The sequence below is a fragment of the Malaya genurostris genome, chromosome 3, assembly GCF_030247185.1.
Source record: "Malaya genurostris strain Urasoe2022 chromosome 3, Malgen_1.1, whole genome shotgun sequence".
Lineage (NCBI taxonomy): Eukaryota > Metazoa > Arthropoda > Insecta > Diptera > Culicidae > Malaya > Malaya genurostris.
The window spans coordinates 14,134,259-14,154,472 of NC_080572.1; the positions used below are offsets into that span (position 1 = coordinate 14,134,259).

Genomic DNA, 20,214 nt, shown 5'->3' on the forward strand with positions numbered 1-20,214 from the left:
AAGGTTCTGAACCGATCTATGGATCCAAAAACCTATGAACCGCCACAGCCGCCTTTGATTGCGGCACTACCACCGGTGCAAATGCCACTTCTTCCACAACACGTCATCACCAGTGGGACAGAAAAGAACTGCATACGGCTTCGTGGTTTACCGTATGAAGCTAAGGTCGAACACATCCTACACTTTCTGGAAGATTTTGCAAAGCATATTGTCTACCAGGGAGTACACTTGGTCTACAACGCACAGGTAAGTCCTCAAGAAGCGCCTATACTTTCGCTATGGTTATGCGTGACTCATTTTTGCTAAATTGTGTAATGTTTGGCTACTGTTATTTGTCGTGTCGCAGGGTCAGTTCAATGGGGAAGCATTTATCCAGATGGATTCGGAAACAGCCGCATTTCAGTCGGCCCAGCAGAAGCACCACAAGAACATGATGTTCGGAAAGAAGCAACGCTACATCGAAGTTTTCCAGTGTTCTGGTGACGACATGAACATGGTACTTAACGGTGGGTTCCAGCAGCCAACGAGTATTTCGAAACCGCCGCTACTATCACCCGGTATGTTACCAACAGCGCAACAACCACCGACACAAGCCCCACAAACTCTTGCGCTGTCACAGCTCCCGTTGACTGCTCCTCCGCCACTAACGTTATCGATTCCTCCTCCTAATCCTCAGTTGATAGCACAACAGCAAGCTCACTTTATAGCCCAACAAAGTCTAATGGCCCGACAAGCAGCGGCAGCTGCCCAGCAACAAGAGCAATTCTTTCTTCATAATCTTGCAGTTTATCCAGCTCATTCTACAGTTGCTTCGAACACATCAATGGTATCCCAGGCCGCTCCAACATATGCCACTGCGAATGCAGTTCCTCACCAAACTGGCAACCTTCACATGGCCCACAACCATATGTCACCTGGTGTTCCCAATATAAATCAGACTGCATCGCCCTATGGTCATCCTTCGGCCGTAAGTCAGTACCCCCCATTCTTATTTATGCCACGACATATGATCACTCCGGGTGGGTTTCCGATGGGCTTCATGCCTCCTAGTTTGAGTTCACTGCAATTTCCCTCAGTTACGGGTTCCCCCACGGCTTCAGCTGCCGGTATCTCTCAGTCCCCTTTCGGGATTCATCATCCCGGATCACTCACCCACTCTTCGGCTACACCTCAGCAACAGCATCAGCATCAGCAGCAACAACATGTTGCGACACTGAATGCGAATGTAGTGGCTGCCAACTCAATGCTTCCCGCAAGCATTAAACGCTCCTATGACAATGCATTTCGTAGCGAGCAATCCCCGCTAGCGACGACTGGATCTAAGCGTCCATTCCATGGTGGCTCCCAAGCGGCTGCTGCTGCGGCAGCTACAGCAGCTGCACTTTATGCTCCATACTACCATCCACATATGTGAGCTTTTCGTGGGTGCATTGTTCTATTCATTGAATTTATCACGTTGCCTATATGAGTAACTAGAGTATGCTTTAGTACACAAGTGCTAAGATCATTACCAATATATTTTATAGCTCATTTTTTTGATAACTTATGAATTATTTTCCATTAACTGATAGATATATTATCTAGTAAATGCATTCCATCCACTGCAAACTGATGCAGCTATTGTTTGGAACACCAAGTGGATCCCAAAAATTTAAAACTTAGTACGCAAGACTCTCTCCAATCGAAAGAAGCTACTGAACGTACTTATAAGAGAAAATTCATATACAAATTTGATTCATATCGTTTATCATTGAAATTTTTACAATAACTTCAGGTGAGAAAGTTGTGCTATCAAATGTTACCCTCCAACCCCCATCACAATTCTTCTATTCGATATATCCAAGCCATACCCCCTCATTAACATCATGTTGGGATACTGACAACACAATTTCCCACAATCCTAGACTGACACCCTGGGCTGGAAGAAATGTACCTTCCTTTCACACACCAATGCGTCCAAATTCAACACCAACACACTCACGATATAATTCCCTATCAGAGCTGCTGTGTGTAGAAGAATTATTTTAATTGGCCTTTCGCTGACTGTCTATTAGTTCAGTTTCCAATTTTTTTTATCCATGGGGGTGTTGGGATCGCTGTTAAATGCCGTTGTTAAGGAGCTATTAGAATTCATTGTGAATGAATTGTGTGAAACGAATGACTTAACATATGTAACAATTGACAGCTCCTATCGTTGATATTTTTCTGCAATGTTAGAATTAGTTTCCAACTCGGAATTAGCGTATAACGATAGATATTTAATTGCATAAGGATCATTGGCGAGTAATGTTTTTCATACACCTAACCGACTGGTGAGCATAACGACGGTACAGAGCTAAATTGTGAACTTTACACGTTTATTTTTTGATAGAATTAACATTTTTTGAATATTTATTGCAAATCTATTGTACGGCAATCATTTCAGTACGACTAACCCATTTACCATTGGTACCGCGCGTGTTCCTTCCGAAATCAAACAACAGAAACACGCACATCAACATGCGCAACCACACGCAAATAAGTTATATATTCCACTAACAAAAAACCGTTACTTCCGTTCATTGGTTCAAATACTTCCGTTATCGTTGATTATATCGTTACTAATGTCATGTTTGTTAATTTTTACAATCGTTCTTCCTTGTGTACCATTCCGGTTTGTGACTGAATCGATCTGAACTTGTGTTTTGTTGAGTTTAAATTTGCACTTTACTGAAAGAATTTTTCGTTGCTGCTTAGATATCGTAACCAAATGTTTTATTTCTACATAAAACAAAAACACAAGCTGAGTTACTTCAGTTATTTTTGTTTAAGACAGCAGGTTGTGTTACGTTACCAGAACTGGTACTTATAGGGCAGAGCTATTCAGGAGGCTTATCAAATGTCAAATATAACCGATAATGAGACATTCCATTAAACCGTACTAAAAAAACTAATGATTAAGTTTGACGTTTGATGAGTAAGCAAACTTTGCGAGAAAACGGCTACGTTGTACTTTAGTATAGATATTGTTAAAATGTGCACTCATCTATAAAGACAGAACGGGGGTAATTCAAGCGCAGAAAGTGTTCAGCTAAATATGCTTCAAACTCATTTGGTTCTTTCATGGCTATTTTCTTATTTTATTCACTATCATTCGGTTTAAGGCATTCTGCAATCGATCATTGTACGTCGTTTAATGTTTTGTGGTTCAAGTTATGTTTTATACAAACAATGCACCTTATGCATCGGGCGGCTGTATGTGGCCTGCTTTGCTTTTATATTTTTACCTAGATACGTTTTCGCTTGAAGCAATATCTACACCAGATTCGACCCCGACTGCTGCCAAATGTATGGATTTGACATCAGTTTTTCCTCTCCGTTTTAACTCAGACTTCTTGATCCATAAAGTTGACATCAGTTGGAATTGTAACTGGCTAAGTTTTGGCTTCAAATGGAAACGACATCAGTATCCAGTTTGAAATGTAACCTTTCTGTCTTCTGGTGAATGGATAGTGTTCATAAAAGAAGGGTACACAATTACATAGAAGCGCTACTACAGTAACTTAAAGACAATCATGTGAATGTTGGTAACAGTTTCGTTTTATTTTTTGCCAGCTCAATACAATTTTTTAAATGTCTGTGTAAGCGTATGATATACCAAGTAGAAATAATATTTTCCTTATTTTATTTACATATTTCCATTAAGTATAAGTAAAAATGCAAAACAAAAAAAAAAAAGAACCGTTTGAAATAATTAAATAACAACAACAACATAACAACGTGGTTACAGTTTTATTTGCAATTCACACTTTTTCTGTCATCTTTTGCATCACCATTTGTTGCTAGTGGTCGGATATAAGGTAGATTGTAATTACGGTGGAACGCGGTTGTTTGTGTGTAATGTTTGAGCCAAAGTTAGCCTGCCATGATCTCATCCATAAATCTGACAACATCGATGTTCGCTCGATTTTGGGTGTGATTAAGGTATCATTTGCTATCCTACACCGTTGTTGCACCAGTGTAAAAAACGAAAACGTTTGCTATCTTTGAGTTTCACAAAATTACTGTAGTGTCACAATGACTACAAGTGACAAGTGTGTTAGATAAAATCAGATATCTGTAGGAAACTTTCGGAATACTTGTGTGTAATGCATATGTGCTTTAAAGCTGCATTTAAAGCGGATATAAGATTTACAAGGGAAACACCAAAATCTGATTCACGTGTCGAAAGACCACAACTCTACGATAAAATCATTCTGAACGTTGCCTGAGCACAAATAAGTTTTAGCGTATATAATATTTAGGAGGCATTGTGTGAGATAAGCGAGTTTAATAAAGGAAGGATTCCGCGGAATTAGTGATTTTAGAAAAGTTTAGAAAGGATTGTGCGGGACTAATTGAGATTATTTGTCTGAGTTAGTTCATAGTCTGACATCAACTGATTTCTCTCTAGTAACAACTTCAATATCTCTTTAATCGTAGCACAAACAGCGCACTCTATTTAAAACCTTCTGCCATCTTTTATATATCCAGGTCTCCTATATTTACCTAAATTATCTTAGATGTTCTAATCTGGAAAAGTGCTTTAATAGTACTGAGATAGACTGGAATGTGTTCTATTTATTGCAACAGTTTTTAATTTTTTAGTTCAGTTTCTACAAATTTATCTACCGATAGTTTTGGCTCAATCATTACGCATCAGTTAGCACTCGTTCCTCTCTTTTCACTTTCTCGTCGCTTTCGCTTCGGTACCCAGATGGTGAGAGTGTCTGAAGTTCATTCATCTTCTGGTTATCGGTCGGTGATCAAATTATTCAGCATCTGTCGCGTGCTGTCATTGTTGTCGCTACTACTCTATCGCGGTTTACAGGAATTCGTAGTCTGGTATGCGAAACGGTAGAATGGGATTAGTAATCAAATTAACCGCGATAGTAGCACTTTCGATCACTTTGAAAAAGTGCACAAAAAAGTAGATTTTCATCAAAACAAATTGTCTAATTTGAACCATCAACCACTTAAGTCTCTGTCAATTGAACCGTTAACTGAGTTCTATCCTGCTACTACCAACTAAATCTAAATCTGTTTCAATCGACAAAAATAAAGCATCGCGCGCTAATTATTCAAAATAAACACAATTTACTGAAATAATCTCATATTAGTAAGCAGTCATCGCCTGTCTGTTTTTGTGTGTCGTTAGCTCAAATCAAACAAAAAAATAAACAATGGTGAAGTGTGTGTGGTGGGAGTTCTTACATGGATCGAAGCATTTCAATTAACAGTGTACCGGTGTGGTGCGTGCGGAAACGCATTTTCTGTAATCAATATAGTATTTCTGCAACTGCAACAAACACTACAATCAGGCCTTACTATCATTCTTTTATATTCCACCGAGCTCCCTTCCCGATGTACAAGTACTGTTATCATAATTCTTTTTTTACGATATCTATTAAGTTTATGTGTGTGTGTTGCAAATGCGAACCAAACTACAAAGCATTATGTCTTAAAAATCAAACGGAAGGATCACTACTACCACTTCGCGGCGTGTTTTCTGGCAGAGTATATTTGGTGGTTTATGGGCAAATTCCTTTCTCTTATCATGCAATGGTAACATAATATTATATATAATTTGCATCTACGGTGAGTGTTTTTACTGATTTTTATTCGAAGTTTTTTTTTGTATCTATACACTGTTCACTGATAATTTCCATGATTGTTTCATTCCTTGTCACCATTTTAATTTTCTGTTCTACCTTCCACGATCTGTTATTTAAATTTTAGTTTCACTCATTGTTGAAATTAATACTGTTGTTTGTCCTCATTCTAACCCTCTGTTAAGATGCTTTTTGCTCATTTCCTCTTACCCCATGCAAATGCAAAACCTCACTCAAATCCAATCCCACATATTTTTTTTTCGTTTCCTTTTCTTTGTAGCTGTAGAACTGGCGGGTTAAAAATAATCAATACATGTGGGTAATGGTAATGATAAAAAAATTGAATCGGACGAAAAAGTACTTCAGTTCATGTAATTTGTCTTGCAAACGCTTTATTTTCTGTATTTTCAACAGCGACTTGATATAAAGAAAAACTGCATTGTTTTTTTGTTTTACTATGCGTATAGATTTGTGCAATTATTAGATGTAACATATAGATGGCAGCATGAGATTTCGCTAAACGTGTATTGTAGTGTACTGAGGGGTTGGCCAGTATTGTAACCAATTACCGAATGGTGACGTTCCAGTGTACCCAGTGCTAGCGCAAAGCGAAAAGAAATTAATTCCAGCTATCGCTACATGCTACTATTTTGATTGAATGCTAGGGTTGATTAGGTTAAACTTGAGTTACCACATCATTGCTGAAGGAATTATTTTTATTTGCCTAGGTTATTCTTTGGCTTTTAAGTCTCGTGCAATCCAAAACTCCGGCAAGTCCATGAAAATTTAAATAAAACCAATGAATACTTCTATACGATATAGTCATTTATGTCATTGATAACTTTGGCATAAGTCGAAGCAAATTTTCTCATTTTTATCCTGTCACTTGTACCATTATGTTAAACAAATACTACAGATCTCACTCTAATACATGACATGATATACCGCGAAGAGAAGCGAAAGTTGTCAATTAAAACAAGGTTTCTGGAGACGTGTCTTTTTAAATTTTCTTGTAATTGTCTCACTACTACTTTTTTTGATACCATTTATTGTGCAAAATAAATTTAAAAAACAATTCCTCTGGACCATATACAATATCATGTCTAACCATTCGGGGAAAAATAGTTATAATAATATCGAACTTCAACCAAAAGTTAAAACAATTCACGAAATAGTACACGGCATGAGCAACTATTATATTTTCTAAGGTGGTGTTCTCTACGATAGTAGAATATTTTTGGTTTATGTTATTTATATTTACATGTTATTTATAGATACATCGAAATTTGAAACAATCTATCGAATAATTGCGAAAACGAAGTGTAGAAGACATGTTTAAGTTCAGTTTATGATACACGACTCAGTTTCCAGCTGCATTTTTTTTCTAATCATATTTTGCAAATATATTCAAAAGTTACATTAATTGAAATTTCGGTGCAAAAATAACAAGAATACATTAAAACCTGCTTTATTTTTCTTATACATTTTTCACTGATTTAACATTATATATAAACATTATTCATAAAAATTTTTAAAATTTATTTATAGTATTTCTGATTCTGAGCCAATTTTTTCAGCAATGAAACGACCGACTTCTGGCAATTGATTTTGATTTTGAATATCCGTTACTATGATGATAAATTTACCTTCACTAGTTAGCGCAAGAGCTTGTCTTTTGAACGGTTGTAGACAATTTCTTAGGAAATAATACTGTTCCTATAAAAGTGTAGAAAAAACATGTTATGTTAAAATTACTAATAGAAGTATTTACACAGAAACTTAACGGAAAACTCAGCAATTTTTTCGAATATTATTTCCGAAAAAGCTTCCATATCCGCTAGAGATATTCATGTGCCGAATGCGTTAATTGACAAGTCGCACTAAGAAAATACATAGTCGGTTGAAAAACACAATACGACGATGTTCTTTCTACATAAATTATGTTGATACGAACAATATGTATAGTGCTTTCAAACTTGACAATCTCTTTCCAACTATATGTTTATTCATGGTAACATTATTGTATTCTGAAGAAGAACTCACTCACATGGTAGTCATAAATATATCACTTCTCAACTTTATGGTGATCGAAAGCTCAATTTCACCTTACTCGTAATTGTCATTGGGACTTCTCCTTTTTTTAATGATTTTCAGAATTACCACGCCAGAAAAGTCATAAAGACAAATAATAGTATAGTCAAGGAGTAGATTTTTTATTCTAGTGCTTATTACAAGCAAAGCAAAACAAAGTCTTGGCATTACATTCCTTTTGTGAAATTTGGCCTTTCTGTTTCAACAGACTTCGCAGCCGATTCTTAGCGTACAGAATCATTGCATGGCTAGTACTACAATACAAATGGCAAATAATCTGATATCATGGTCGTTACTATTATTTGAGTGCATAGTTGAAATGACTATGTGGAACAGGTTGCGGTTACAGTAATATTTTTCTGAGTGTACACATGTTGTGCACATCAGGGATGCCAGGCTACATTTTTAAGCTGTTTTTAAAAGGTTTGTATATTCAAACTGCTTCAGCGGCAGTGGAAAAATATCGTTTTCAGCGAACAAAAATGAAAGCCGAATGCTCGAAAGATGTAAAATTCAAAAATGTCCATTCAACATTTGATTAGAAGTGAAGAAATATGTAAATTTAGAGTCCCCTATTGTTGGGTTGCTTAGTGTAATTAATACACTGATAAAAACCGACACGTTGTACAGAAGTGTTTCACACTTAATTTTTCCGCATATGACTCGATACTTAAATTCTAAGTGTGAAACACTTCAAATTTTATTTGAATAAAATTTGAAATTAAATTATATAAATTTCAATTACACCTTATATTCAATTGACTAGACACTTACAAAACCAAATGTGATGACACTCGCACTTACGGCACAATTTATATTTATGTGCTAAGCTTACGGCACAATTTATATTTATGTGCTAAGCTTTTAAAGTACAAATGGGCGTACTTGATAGGTTAGTGTTCCTAAAAACATGAAATTTATGTAGAGAAACACGTTTTTTTTTAAATGTGAATTTTTGAGCAGTGTAGCTTACTTTAAGCCAACTATAGTGCTTGATACTCAATAATGTCCGTATCCTGTTTTTCGTGTTTTGACTTTCTGCTAAATAAAGGCTACATAATTACTGTGAAACCGACTTTTGATCTGAGGATCGGAGGGTCGAGTGTCATATACCGTTCCAATCAGTTCATTGAAATCGTAAAATGTTTGAGTGTGTATGTAACATTTTTGTGCACTATTTTTTCCGAGATGGCTGGACTCATTTCAACGAATCATGATTCTAATGAGGGGACGTATGTTTCCATACAAAATTCTTGATTTTCATCAGCATCCGACTCCCAGAGTTTAAGTGTGATAAGTTCAAACAAACTAAATAGTTAGTTTTAATTCCTGAAGTTTATTGCTAATCAAAATCATTTAGGAAACACCAAATTCTGCTTTTCAGGAGTACCGGAAATATTAGCATTAGCACTAAAAACCACCCGTGTGTTACTACTCACTTATTGATCAAAATCAATTAACATGCAATTAAGCTTGCTTGGAAATAGTACGTAGTTTCACATTATGTGAACTGCATTGATCCCTGCATGCTGATCAATACCGACGCCGGATTGTTAATTCAATGCATGTTGCTACTAGAAACCGAGGAATCCTCTGCATTTCTACATGCATCACAGGAAAGGGTTATTTTTTAAAACTTTTTCGAATGATGTTATCATGCGTTTATTGCTCTGGGTAGTCGGGTACCGAGAATATGCTTCAATTTTATAGTGTTTTGCATTAATATGCGCTTCTTACTGAAATACGAAATTCCTTCCGAAACTCGTAAAACTCCGGACAGCCGGGTGTCGGGTGGTTCGCTATCAATTCATATATTTAATGCATTGAGTTCTGCTTTTTTAAATAGACAACCGTAATACTGACAAGATATTACTATCAATCGAAAAGCAACACCTTATGCGATACAAATTAATGTCGCTATTGGATCCTCCTCACAGTCTAAACTATATTTACATACGTCCTAGTTAAGCATGGTCACAAAAAATATCTGCACGGTTATAAACTTCACACGCGTTTTAAATTTAGCGTTTAACCAAAAGAAAAATAGATCCATTGATCAAACGCTTCTCAAATAATGGACGGAGTTTAGTTTAGTCTAACCCGATTTTTATTAAGGTGAAATATAATAAGGCATAAGGTAAATAATTGTCGGTTGTCGGTCCAATGCATACGACACTGGTATAATAAACCAGTTGTTGTATGCTCGAGCCCCGACCTGGAAGGATTCGTAGTGTCAGTAGAATCGTAGCACCAGCCCTGCAATGGTTCTGTACACACTGAATCGGCTGCGAAGTCTGTTGAAACAGAAGGTCAAATTCCACTACAGGAATGTAATACCAAGGCTTTGCTTTTTATAAGGTAAATAATAAAAATGTAAAATATCTCTATGTAACGCTCTTACCAGTATCCTGTCTCTTCTATTCATATTACTGTAAACAACGCGACATGACACACCACTACTAAAAAAACTTGTTTTAATCCACCTAGTGGTGTAACAATTTTCTTCGATTCTTAAAAGAAGAACCTACTGATAAAAGCTATCAATTGGAGAAAATTTGAGGTCGATTTAAAAAACTTTTTACGGGTTTTCGCCCTTTTCAGTGATGGTATAAAATTTTTAACACACTTTACCCTATATTTCCGGATCCGGAAGACGAATTCGGATGAAATTCAGGAATTACGTATGGGACCACAGGATCTTTCATTTGAACCTAATTTTGTGAAAATCGGTCGCGTCATCTATGAGAAAAGTTAGAACACATATTTTAATTTTTTTTGAACATTTTATTCCATAACTCTGGAACCGGGAGTCGGATCCAAACAATATTCTGTAATTTTGTATGTGATCACAAAACCTTTGATTTGAATCTAAGTTTGTGAAAATCGGTTCAGCCATCTCCGAGAAAAGTTAGTGCAAAAAAACGTTACATACACACACACACACACACACACACACACACACACACACACACACACACACACACACACACACACACACACACACACACACACACACACACACACAGAGAGAGAGAGAGAGAGAGAGAGAGAGAGAGAGAGAGAGAGAGAGAGAGAGAGAGAGAGAGAGAGAGAGAGAGAGAGAGAGAGAGAGAGAGAGAGAGAGAGAGATTTTGCGAACTCGACATTTTTAAATTTCGCGAATCAGCATTATTCTTCAAATAAAACTTAATCAACACACACTTGCCACAGCTGCTCCATCACTTACAATAACTGTTTCGGCCAATTACTTTACTATATTTCGTTTGATACACAGTGAAATTAGACTTTTTTGATTTCTTGATTACTTCGATTTATCGGAGATGCTTAGACCAATTTTCACGAACCTAGATTCAAATAAAGGAACTTATAATCTTGTATATTGCTACGAAATTTCATCCAGATCCGACTTCCAGAACCGGAATTGTAAGGTAAAGAATGTTAAAAAAATACAACCGTCGAATGTCAAAACTCTGCGCTTACATTGTTCCTGAAGAAGATAACAAAACAAGGAGCGCGACGTTTGCCCGATGCTTCACAGCACGCTATCAGAGCGACATCCGTCCGATAATGTCGTTTCTCTACACTTTTGATGCAGAATTGTCCGATAACGGCCAGTGATCGGATCGATACCGTGTTTTATCTGACCGATTCGGTTCGAAAAGATTTACTGGATATGTGGATTGAACAGGTTGCGTTTTGACTAAGTTTGACGATTATATTTTTTCTTGTTAGAATAAAAGAGTTGAGAGGTAGTGAAACAAGGTGCACGATGACTACCAGACGCTCTATAGTAGCACACTATTGGGTCGACGTAGTGAATTCGTTTTTAAGGCTGACGCAGTTGATGCAAAATCATCTGATGTTGTTTCCATAGTTTTAATAGGTTGGAGAATCAGTTTATTCAGCTCAACTTTTTTCAAAAATCTTTGGGATCCTGTGCCATACGAAAGATAATTGTTGACAGATAAATAAAGTCGAAATTATTTTTAACCTGGGATTAAAATTTGTGGTCACCCTATGTGGGGTGTATTGAAGAAATTAAGACAGATTTTACATTAAGTAAAGTATTAGTAACCTTTTTTCTCATATGACTTTCAAAAACATCACCAGAGGATCTCATAAAGAATTTTTTTTCAATTTTGAAGAAATACGATACTTTATTTCGGTATAAACTAATGTAACCTTTTCAAATTGTAAACAGTTACGTCAAGTTAATGAGAATATATCTTTATTTTGCATCATCGCACTAAATGATTAAACACATTTTACTCTATAGTTCTGGAACCGGAAATCAGACCCGGATGAAATTGAACAGTAACCTATGAGACTATAGGAACTTTTATATGAACCTGTTTGTGGAAATCGATCAAATCAAACCGGGAGCTTAGAACCAGTATAGCCAAAGTCGGTTCGTTTAGTAAGTAACTAATATAGCCTACAAATTGAATCAGTTTTAAGCCAAATCTAGAAGAATTTTACCCTCCATCGTTCTAAATGATGGTGTGAAATTCAATAGCAACCTATGGGACTACGAGATTTTTTATTTTATGAGTGGCACTATTTGTCACACACACACTTTTGGGATCTCGACGAACGGAGTCGAATGGTGTATGACACTCGGCCCTCCGGGCCTCTGTTGTAAAGTCGGTTTTCACAGCGATTGCATTGTCTTTGTATATGAGAAAGACAAAAACGACTGTTTTAGGTTTAATTAGTATTCTTTGCGTGAAGTCATCAAATGTCAGCAAGTAAACATAATTTTGAGTGAAACGATTTTAGTACAAAAAACATGACCTGAATTTTAAACAACGCTGTTGCCGTTCAACAAGAAAAAGTGACAACTTTAAAAAACTACAAAAAACTGACAAACCAAAGAATTTTCTGCTTAAAAGTACTGTAAAAATATTGCGTATTTTGCTTTGAAATGGTTACAAACTTGCCAACGACATCAAACCTTGTTTCAATTTCTTAAGTTTAAGTGAATACGTTATTATGATAACTTTCAGGAACATCAATTAAATTCTATAAGTAACAGCTAAATCTCATGCTCCATTTATTCAGTATTAGGAACAAGAATTCTCCAAAATGGATGTTTATGTATAACTCGCACGATTTTTCAAGCTTTGAAAATACCACTCACTTGTTTAGGGTTACAAAACTCCCCAAGATAATCCTTTCTGAAAATCCCGTCTATCATTTTTATTGTAATTTTCTTTTTTTGCATTCTCTCACTAGACCTATTTTGTTCGAACTGTATTATTAACATAGCATCATTTTTGCTCCTTTCAATAAAAATTGGTTTCAATCAAACCAATACCCAATTCAGGTGGCACTATTGTGAGTAGTCCATTCAGTGGTTTCAGCCCATACGGACATCCGCCGACGGCTGTTTTACCTCCACGGGCTCATCACGCTGCCGCATACTACCCGCAGCCAATCCTGTACTGGGGCTATCCGAGCCCTCCGGTTTCTCCGACTACGTATTACGGAGCTCCGGCCCCGCCTGGACCGCACCATCTGCCGCCTAATATTTCGCCGCATCCCCATCATCATCAACCGACACTGGTAAGTGTTTTTATTATTATCAAATTTGGTGATAGGGTCTACGCATAAGCCATTGACGCAAGACAAGAATCTCAGCGACTGGGTCACCAGTTTTCCTTTCACGTGACTCGTCACGGCAGTCCGTTTTTTGGCTCAACGTGCAATCTTGGTTGCGTTCTTTTTTTTACTAACTAAATCGATCACCCCTTCGATGGGGGCGGCAAATTTGGTTTTTACCAGGGCGCTAATTATCTTAGGTACGCCTATATGGCCACGATAAAATTGAAATGTTACCAGATTAAATAATATATAAACTATTATTAATGTCGGTATTTAGCTTAACACCTAGAAAACTTGAAGATATTCGGTAGAGGCTTAAATCTTAAACCTTCGTTATTTTCTCTTTTCCATTTTTTTTCTTTTTCGACTCTCGAATTTTCTCTCTCTTTCTCGCTACAGGTTCCAATTGACAGCTATTTTTAACTTCTCCACACAGCTAACCGTACCAGATCATCATCTGTCTCCAGCGGCTCCGAGCATCTCCGGGTCTCATACAGGTTCGGCGTCCGCTCGAGAAATACAGCGATCTTCTACGCCACAACCACAATCACCACTGTCTCCTAATTCACCACCGTTTCCCTCGCACGGTGGGAATGGGTCATCACCGCCATTGCTAAGTGGAATATCTACAACACTTGCTATTCCAATTTCAAGTTCTCACTCGGTTTACCCAACACCTCTCTCCCCCGTAACATTACAACAGCAACAACCGCAACAGCATTTTCACTGTGCGCATCATGTCCCTCAACAGCAGCCGCAGCAACATCATCCTGGACTGCTTATGCCACCTCCTACCTACGACCACCACATTCACGACAAGCTCATCGCTTCCTCTGGAAGCATTCTGACGGCTGCAGCTCCCTCGCTTATTCCAAATCAATATGTTGAGTTGTTTATTGTATAGTTGTTTTTTTTTTTTCGTTTACACATATGTGTACTGTTTTCGTTCCAGGATTGCAAATTATTTTTATTTTTTGTAACAATGGCTCTCTCAGATTGCCAATTGACATGTTGATGATGAGTTTTACGTTTTTCTTTGAAATATGTTAGTGTTTCCATTATTGACCTATTCGCTCAGTAAGTAAACAAGGTTTACAATAAATGTCTTTTTCTTATAGATTGTAATTCTTCTTTAGTTGTAAATTTTATTAGACCTTAAATAATCAGCGACAGCAATCCACTAACGAACGGAAGCATTATAACCTAATCCAAGACATACATATCAAAGTTTATACTAGTAGCGTAGTTTGAACACACTTAAGTACAATAAAAAGTATAAATATTGTAAACTTAGTAAATATTTATCTGATTAAGCTCATGCGATTGTAACAAAATGAGTTCCAAGCTAGTTTATTACTGCTTTAAGCAATTAAAAACGCCGATATTTGCTCAAATTTAAATAAATCTTGTTATAAGGCAAGTCAAATTCTGTACTGCTAGAAAAATTATCTTAGTAGGTTAGCCTAACATGATCAATTATGTTAAGTTTTTGATAATTGTTTTGATTTTATGTTTGTGTGTTTTTCATCGGTTCACTTTCGATATGAACAACTATTTCACAACAAGTCTTCCAAATACAACGTGAAGTAAAACAAATGGTGACAAAATAGGTTTCCTAACATATTTCAACCCAATCAACCAATTTACCTAACTTATGAACTAGTTATAACAGAAAATAAGATATTTTAGAGTAATAAATTATGCTATTTAATCATAACGCGAGTGCATAATGATGACATCTAGTTATAAAAGAAAGCAAAATAAATAAAGCCTAAATGTAATAAAGTGTGCAAATCTATATGAAAATCTCGAATCGAAGGTGCTTTTTCTTTTCGAACGCACATCTGATGCTGATATCGAAGAACAAATAATACAGAATAGCATTCCAAAATCACCACTTATTGTTATTATATGTATAAACCTGCCTACACATTACATGTACTATGCAAAATCCCAGCAGTAAACCCCAAAGTGTACTAGCATGAATACGACTTTACCTAGATAGGTGCAGAATAAATGCAGTTGCTCAATCGAATTTTGTGTAGACGCCACGAAATATGCCAATATTAAAATTGTTGATAACCTACCTGATGATTTCAAAGCAATGTATGATTTAGTTTTACGGAGAGAACTTACATCGAACTACTATTTTGTGCCTAAACGTCGGAAGACAAGAAACAATGAGAAAATCAAGTGACACGTGTGGCAACAAGAAGAGAGCAATAGCTATGTTGAAGATTAGCAATTGTTATACAGTAATTATGTTAATAATGATTTTGTAGAGTTATTTAATGTTGATATTGAATTAGGAACGATAATTAAAAAGAACCGAAGAAATGATAAAAGTTAGAAGGAGTAAATAAGCAATATATGCTGTGCAATATACGCTCAAGCTGAACTAAATATAAGAAAACAAAAATATTTTTATGTACCCGACGCTTTTGATTGTTTTATCACAGCACTGAAAAGAAAGTTCCCCGATAAGAAGTGAAATAAGGCAGTTTTTTTCCCAAAAATATGTAGGGTAACAGAGGTATTTTGGCCACTTCATATATTTTGGCCCACCTAACAAACTTTATCGATTTCATCGGATTTTATCAATGTTAAGCAACTCATGTTGCATCAATTTGAAGCTAATTACGCTGAATTACCTATTGCGGAAGGGGTTTTCTAAGATATTACAACATTTGGTGGATATTTTTACAAAACATTTACATTTTAAACTCTGCACATAACTTTGATCCATAATACTAGCCATGCAATGATTCTGTACACTAAGAATCGGCTGCAAAGTCTGTTGAAACAGAAAGGCCAAATTCCACAAAAGGAATGTAATGCCAAGACAAAAAGACAAAACATAACTTTGATCGGTAGAAGTTATAGAAAAGTTTCCACCTCTAAGTGGGTATCACGCTCAATTTGAATTCTGCTATAGGTATATCACGTCACTATATACATTCAACATGTATCTCACAACACTTTTAAAACATGTATAATAGACGTCACATCACAGATACGTATTTCGAATATTACTTATATTCATCATCAGTGTTTCAGGCTTCTAAGTAAATCGAAAGAATGCTGCAATGTTATGTCTTTTATATGAAACTGAGGTAGATAGATTCTTAACAACAGGTACAAAATACCTGTTACCTGGGAAAATTATTTAGGGTAGAAAGAGGTTAAGTATTTTCTATGTTTGTTTGTCCCCTGTGTGTAGGTAGTAACTTAAAAAGCCAGAAAGACATATTTCCTTGGTCTCTGTTTAGTAAAGAAGTGGAATTATGTTTGAAAATTTTTAAGCTTGTTGCTGTATCTAATTTTCATGGGTTACAAATTTGTCTTGAGACATGTCTTTTAATGTCATTAGTAGTGGGATAATCCACTTTCCAAAACCTTAGATGCTTTCCCTATTTCTGTTATGTGTTCCTCGAAACGGGTACCTAATGTTCTCTTTGTTTGTCCAATGTATAATTTATCACTATGAGAAGTAGATCCTAGCAAAGTTTTCAATTGGTAGTTAGTACTACAGAATACTAAATCCAAGTAAAAGGATTTAAAATTTGATTTAAATGGATATGTCATGTTTCAGTTGAAGTCCACCGATATTCTTTTCAAATTTTCTGATATTGGTCAAAATTGTGAGTGATACCTACTGATAATGGCATTTTTTATGATTTTTCGTTTCGCCACGCTAAGTGACGGTGTACAATATTTAACACACTTTACCCTAACACACTTAAAATTCACGAATGAGATATTTCATTTTAACAAAAGTTTGTGAAAATCGGTCAAACCATCGCTGAGAAAATTGAGTGAGATCCAGTGTTTCTGGAACCGGGAACCAGAATAGCCGAAATCGGCTTGCTTAGCTGTTTACTGATATTCCCAAGTAACATTTTTAATATTAATAAATACTTGTAGCTATCTTCAATGCTACATAATAAATCTTGCATTAAAACTTTAAACTTCACGAAAGCCTACTGAAAACCTCTATAAGAGCATGTTCCTGCCAAGTGGACCATTCTTCATAAGGTTTGTAAAGCAAAGTGAAGAATCATCATAAAGCTGCGTTAAAACTACAAATTCAAGAAAATTTTGAAACCAGATTTACGATCAACATTAAATTTATTTCGATGGAATAAATTCCACTATGAATAAACTGTCGTTTTGGTAATACTTTTCTTGATTATATGTGTGTCATATCTGCTTTGAATGCAATGAATGCAATTGGATTTTATTTACAAGTTTGAGGCTTTTACGGAACGTAAAAACTTCATGCGCTTTTATTTTTATCGTGAATGTATGGATAAAAATAATTATTATAATTAATCGCTTTGAAATAAATACGGTTTTTGCAAAAGTCTCCATGATTTATGAAAATTATTTTCTGTGATTTATCGTCTTTTTTGTATAAAACTATTTCGTGGCGATAAAACTTGTGCATACGTTTTGAAAATGAATCATAAAAGTCCATCATACTTCCTCGTTTTTGCATTTCGAAGTTTATTTGATGTCAATAAAGGCTACGGCAAAGAACATCATAATGGCGGCCATGAAATTTTCTTCAATGCAAATTACACTTAATCTAAGAAGCAAAAAATCAAATAGCCCACAACAGGAGTGTCATAAATGTACTTTAGAACCCTCAAATTTGCTCTGAGTGAAACTGTCATTCAATGAACACGCACACACACACAAATCTAGTTTTATGAAAGAATTTTACGGACAATAATGTTTTAAAGAACATTTTTTATAGCAATATTAAGAGCGTTTGCATGGTTTTATTCTAGTACAAATTGATTTATTTTTAGTCCAGTTGTTAGTCTAGGTAAAAGGTTTTATAGAAGCTTTAAAAACTATGATATTACTTGTCAAAAGCGACACTTATTATAGTTGTTATAAAACAAGTAGTGATTGAACAATCAATTACAAAACTCCTATAAATTATAATCAAAACCATAAGGCATTCGAATTGTTACTTGGGATGTGAACATGGTATAAACATGATTTTTTGGTACATCGCGCTTCTGTCATTTTGAAAAGTTGAAAAATCTAAAATATGATGACTTTTATACAGGAAGCCAAGCATAACATTTTCAAACAATATGGTCACATGTCACTTTATTCAGAAAAAAACATTTGCTATTCGATTTGTGCAAAGGCTTGTTTACAATTTTCTCACGATGTTTACAGTAATACACGATGGTTCAGGAATCAGGAATCAGAACAAATTGGCTCAAATGGCACGTTCCCCTTGATATTTGGAGATTTGTGCCTTGCCATCAATTTGTTTTAGCATCATTTTCCCGATATATAAGAGGGAAGGATTGAAAGGAAATGGTAAGGGTTGGACTAGGAGGATGGGAAAAATTGACGACACAAAAACACATAAAAGCAGAAGTAAATTCTGCACCCCTAAGATGCCGAACAATCTGCTGAGGATCACATTTAGTGGAAGCAGAAGTAAATTCTGAAACTCTACGAGGTCCCGAACAGTCTGCTGTTAATAAAACCTCCAACCCCCGAGAGGATTTAGAGATCTTACAAAAGCGACACCATTCTGAACTCCCGGAAGAATGCAGAACGATTCGCAGTATGTACGAGCAGAAGTAAATTCGGCACCCCCTAAAGGATGCCAAACAATCTGCTAAACCCTATTTAAGGTGAATACAGAAGGGATTCATTCACTCCAGGAAGAACGATGAACCCTTCTGACTATAGCTCCTTACTACATTGGGTGAGAAACGAGAGAATATCCTTCAATTTTAGCTCCGCATACACAGACTCAACCATGTATGGAGAACCAAAAACCCGGATACGTAGCTGCGTCAATGCGGGACAGTTACATATCAGATGATATGAAGTACCATAATCGCATTCACACAAATCACACGAATAATACTCAGCACGTTGAATAGTAGCCATGTGATAATTGAGTTTGCAATGTCCAGTCAGAGCTCTAACCAGAATACTGCAATGTTGCTTGGAGAAATGCAGTAGACACTTTGACATTTTCAGATTTAAATCTGGTAGAAATGCTTTTGTCTGAGCGCAAGTTTGCAAGCTGCGCCAGTAGCTGGCATGTTTGGATGCAGCCCAAGAACGAATCTTGTGCTTTATCCAGCTAGTTGAAAGTGGTAAAGCTGGTTCAGGACCAACGAAATCATTCGTTGCACCAGCTCTAGCCAACTCATCAGCCCATTCATTTCCAGTAATACCAGAATGGCCGGGTACCCATAAGAAGTAAACAGCATTTGAAATGCTGAGGTCTTCAATTTGAGTTCGACATGCGATCACTAGATTCGACCGTGAGTCATTCGAACTGAGTGCTTTTAAGGCTGCCTGACTGTCGGAACAAAAATAAATTCGTTTACCACAGATCCTCTGCTGAAGTGCCGATTGTACTCCACACAGAATCGCGTAGATTTCTGCTTGGAACACAGTACAGTATCTACCAAGTGAATGAGACTGCTCCAGCCTCATTTCACGACAGTAGACACCAGCACCAGCACGACATTCAACAGAGAACCGTCCGTATAACAAACTATGTGTTCATCAAGTTGTCGTTCCAGACAACCAGACAACCATTCCTCACGAAGAGGATAGCTCACATGGAATGTTTTGAAAGGAAAACTGCATGTGAGAGTTAGGTCACTAGGAGCGAGTAAATACTCATCCCATGTAACCACATGCCACATGCCGAGTGTGGCTGGTAGCAAAATCTAATGGGTTACTGTTCCAAAGCCCTGTAACCTTAAGACGGTATGCACAAGATAATGCTTATACCGGTCATCAATATATGATAATCGTCGGCAAAACCATAAGTCGGAAATCCAAGGTTATTAAGTTTCCTTAACAAACCATCAGCGACTAGGTTCCATAAAAG

General features: G+C 36.3%; 1 protein-coding gene across 10 annotated transcripts in view; it reads left to right on the top strand.

Annotated features, from left to right (window-relative positions):
- LOC131439027 (RNA-binding protein fusilli) overlaps positions 1 to 15,756 on the top strand; it is a 157,190-nt gene extending 141,434 nt beyond the window's left edge. For 8 of the 10 annotated variants that reach the window (XM_058609513.1, XM_058609511.1, XM_058609512.1 and 5 more), the window contains 2 exons: positions 4 to 246; positions 347 to 3,636. In XM_058609513.1, coding sequence (XP_058465496.1) covers positions 4 to 246; positions 347 to 1,414 — 1,311 coding nt within the window. In that variant the 3' untranslated portion in view covers positions 1,415 to 3,636. Of the gene's footprint in view, positions 1 to 3; positions 247 to 346; positions 3,637 to 13,047; positions 13,287 to 13,724 lie in introns of those variants that run through there. The other 2 variants (XM_058609519.1, XM_058609520.1) reach the window with 2 other exon arrangements.
- Positions 15,757 to 20,214: the final 4,458 nt, after the last annotated feature.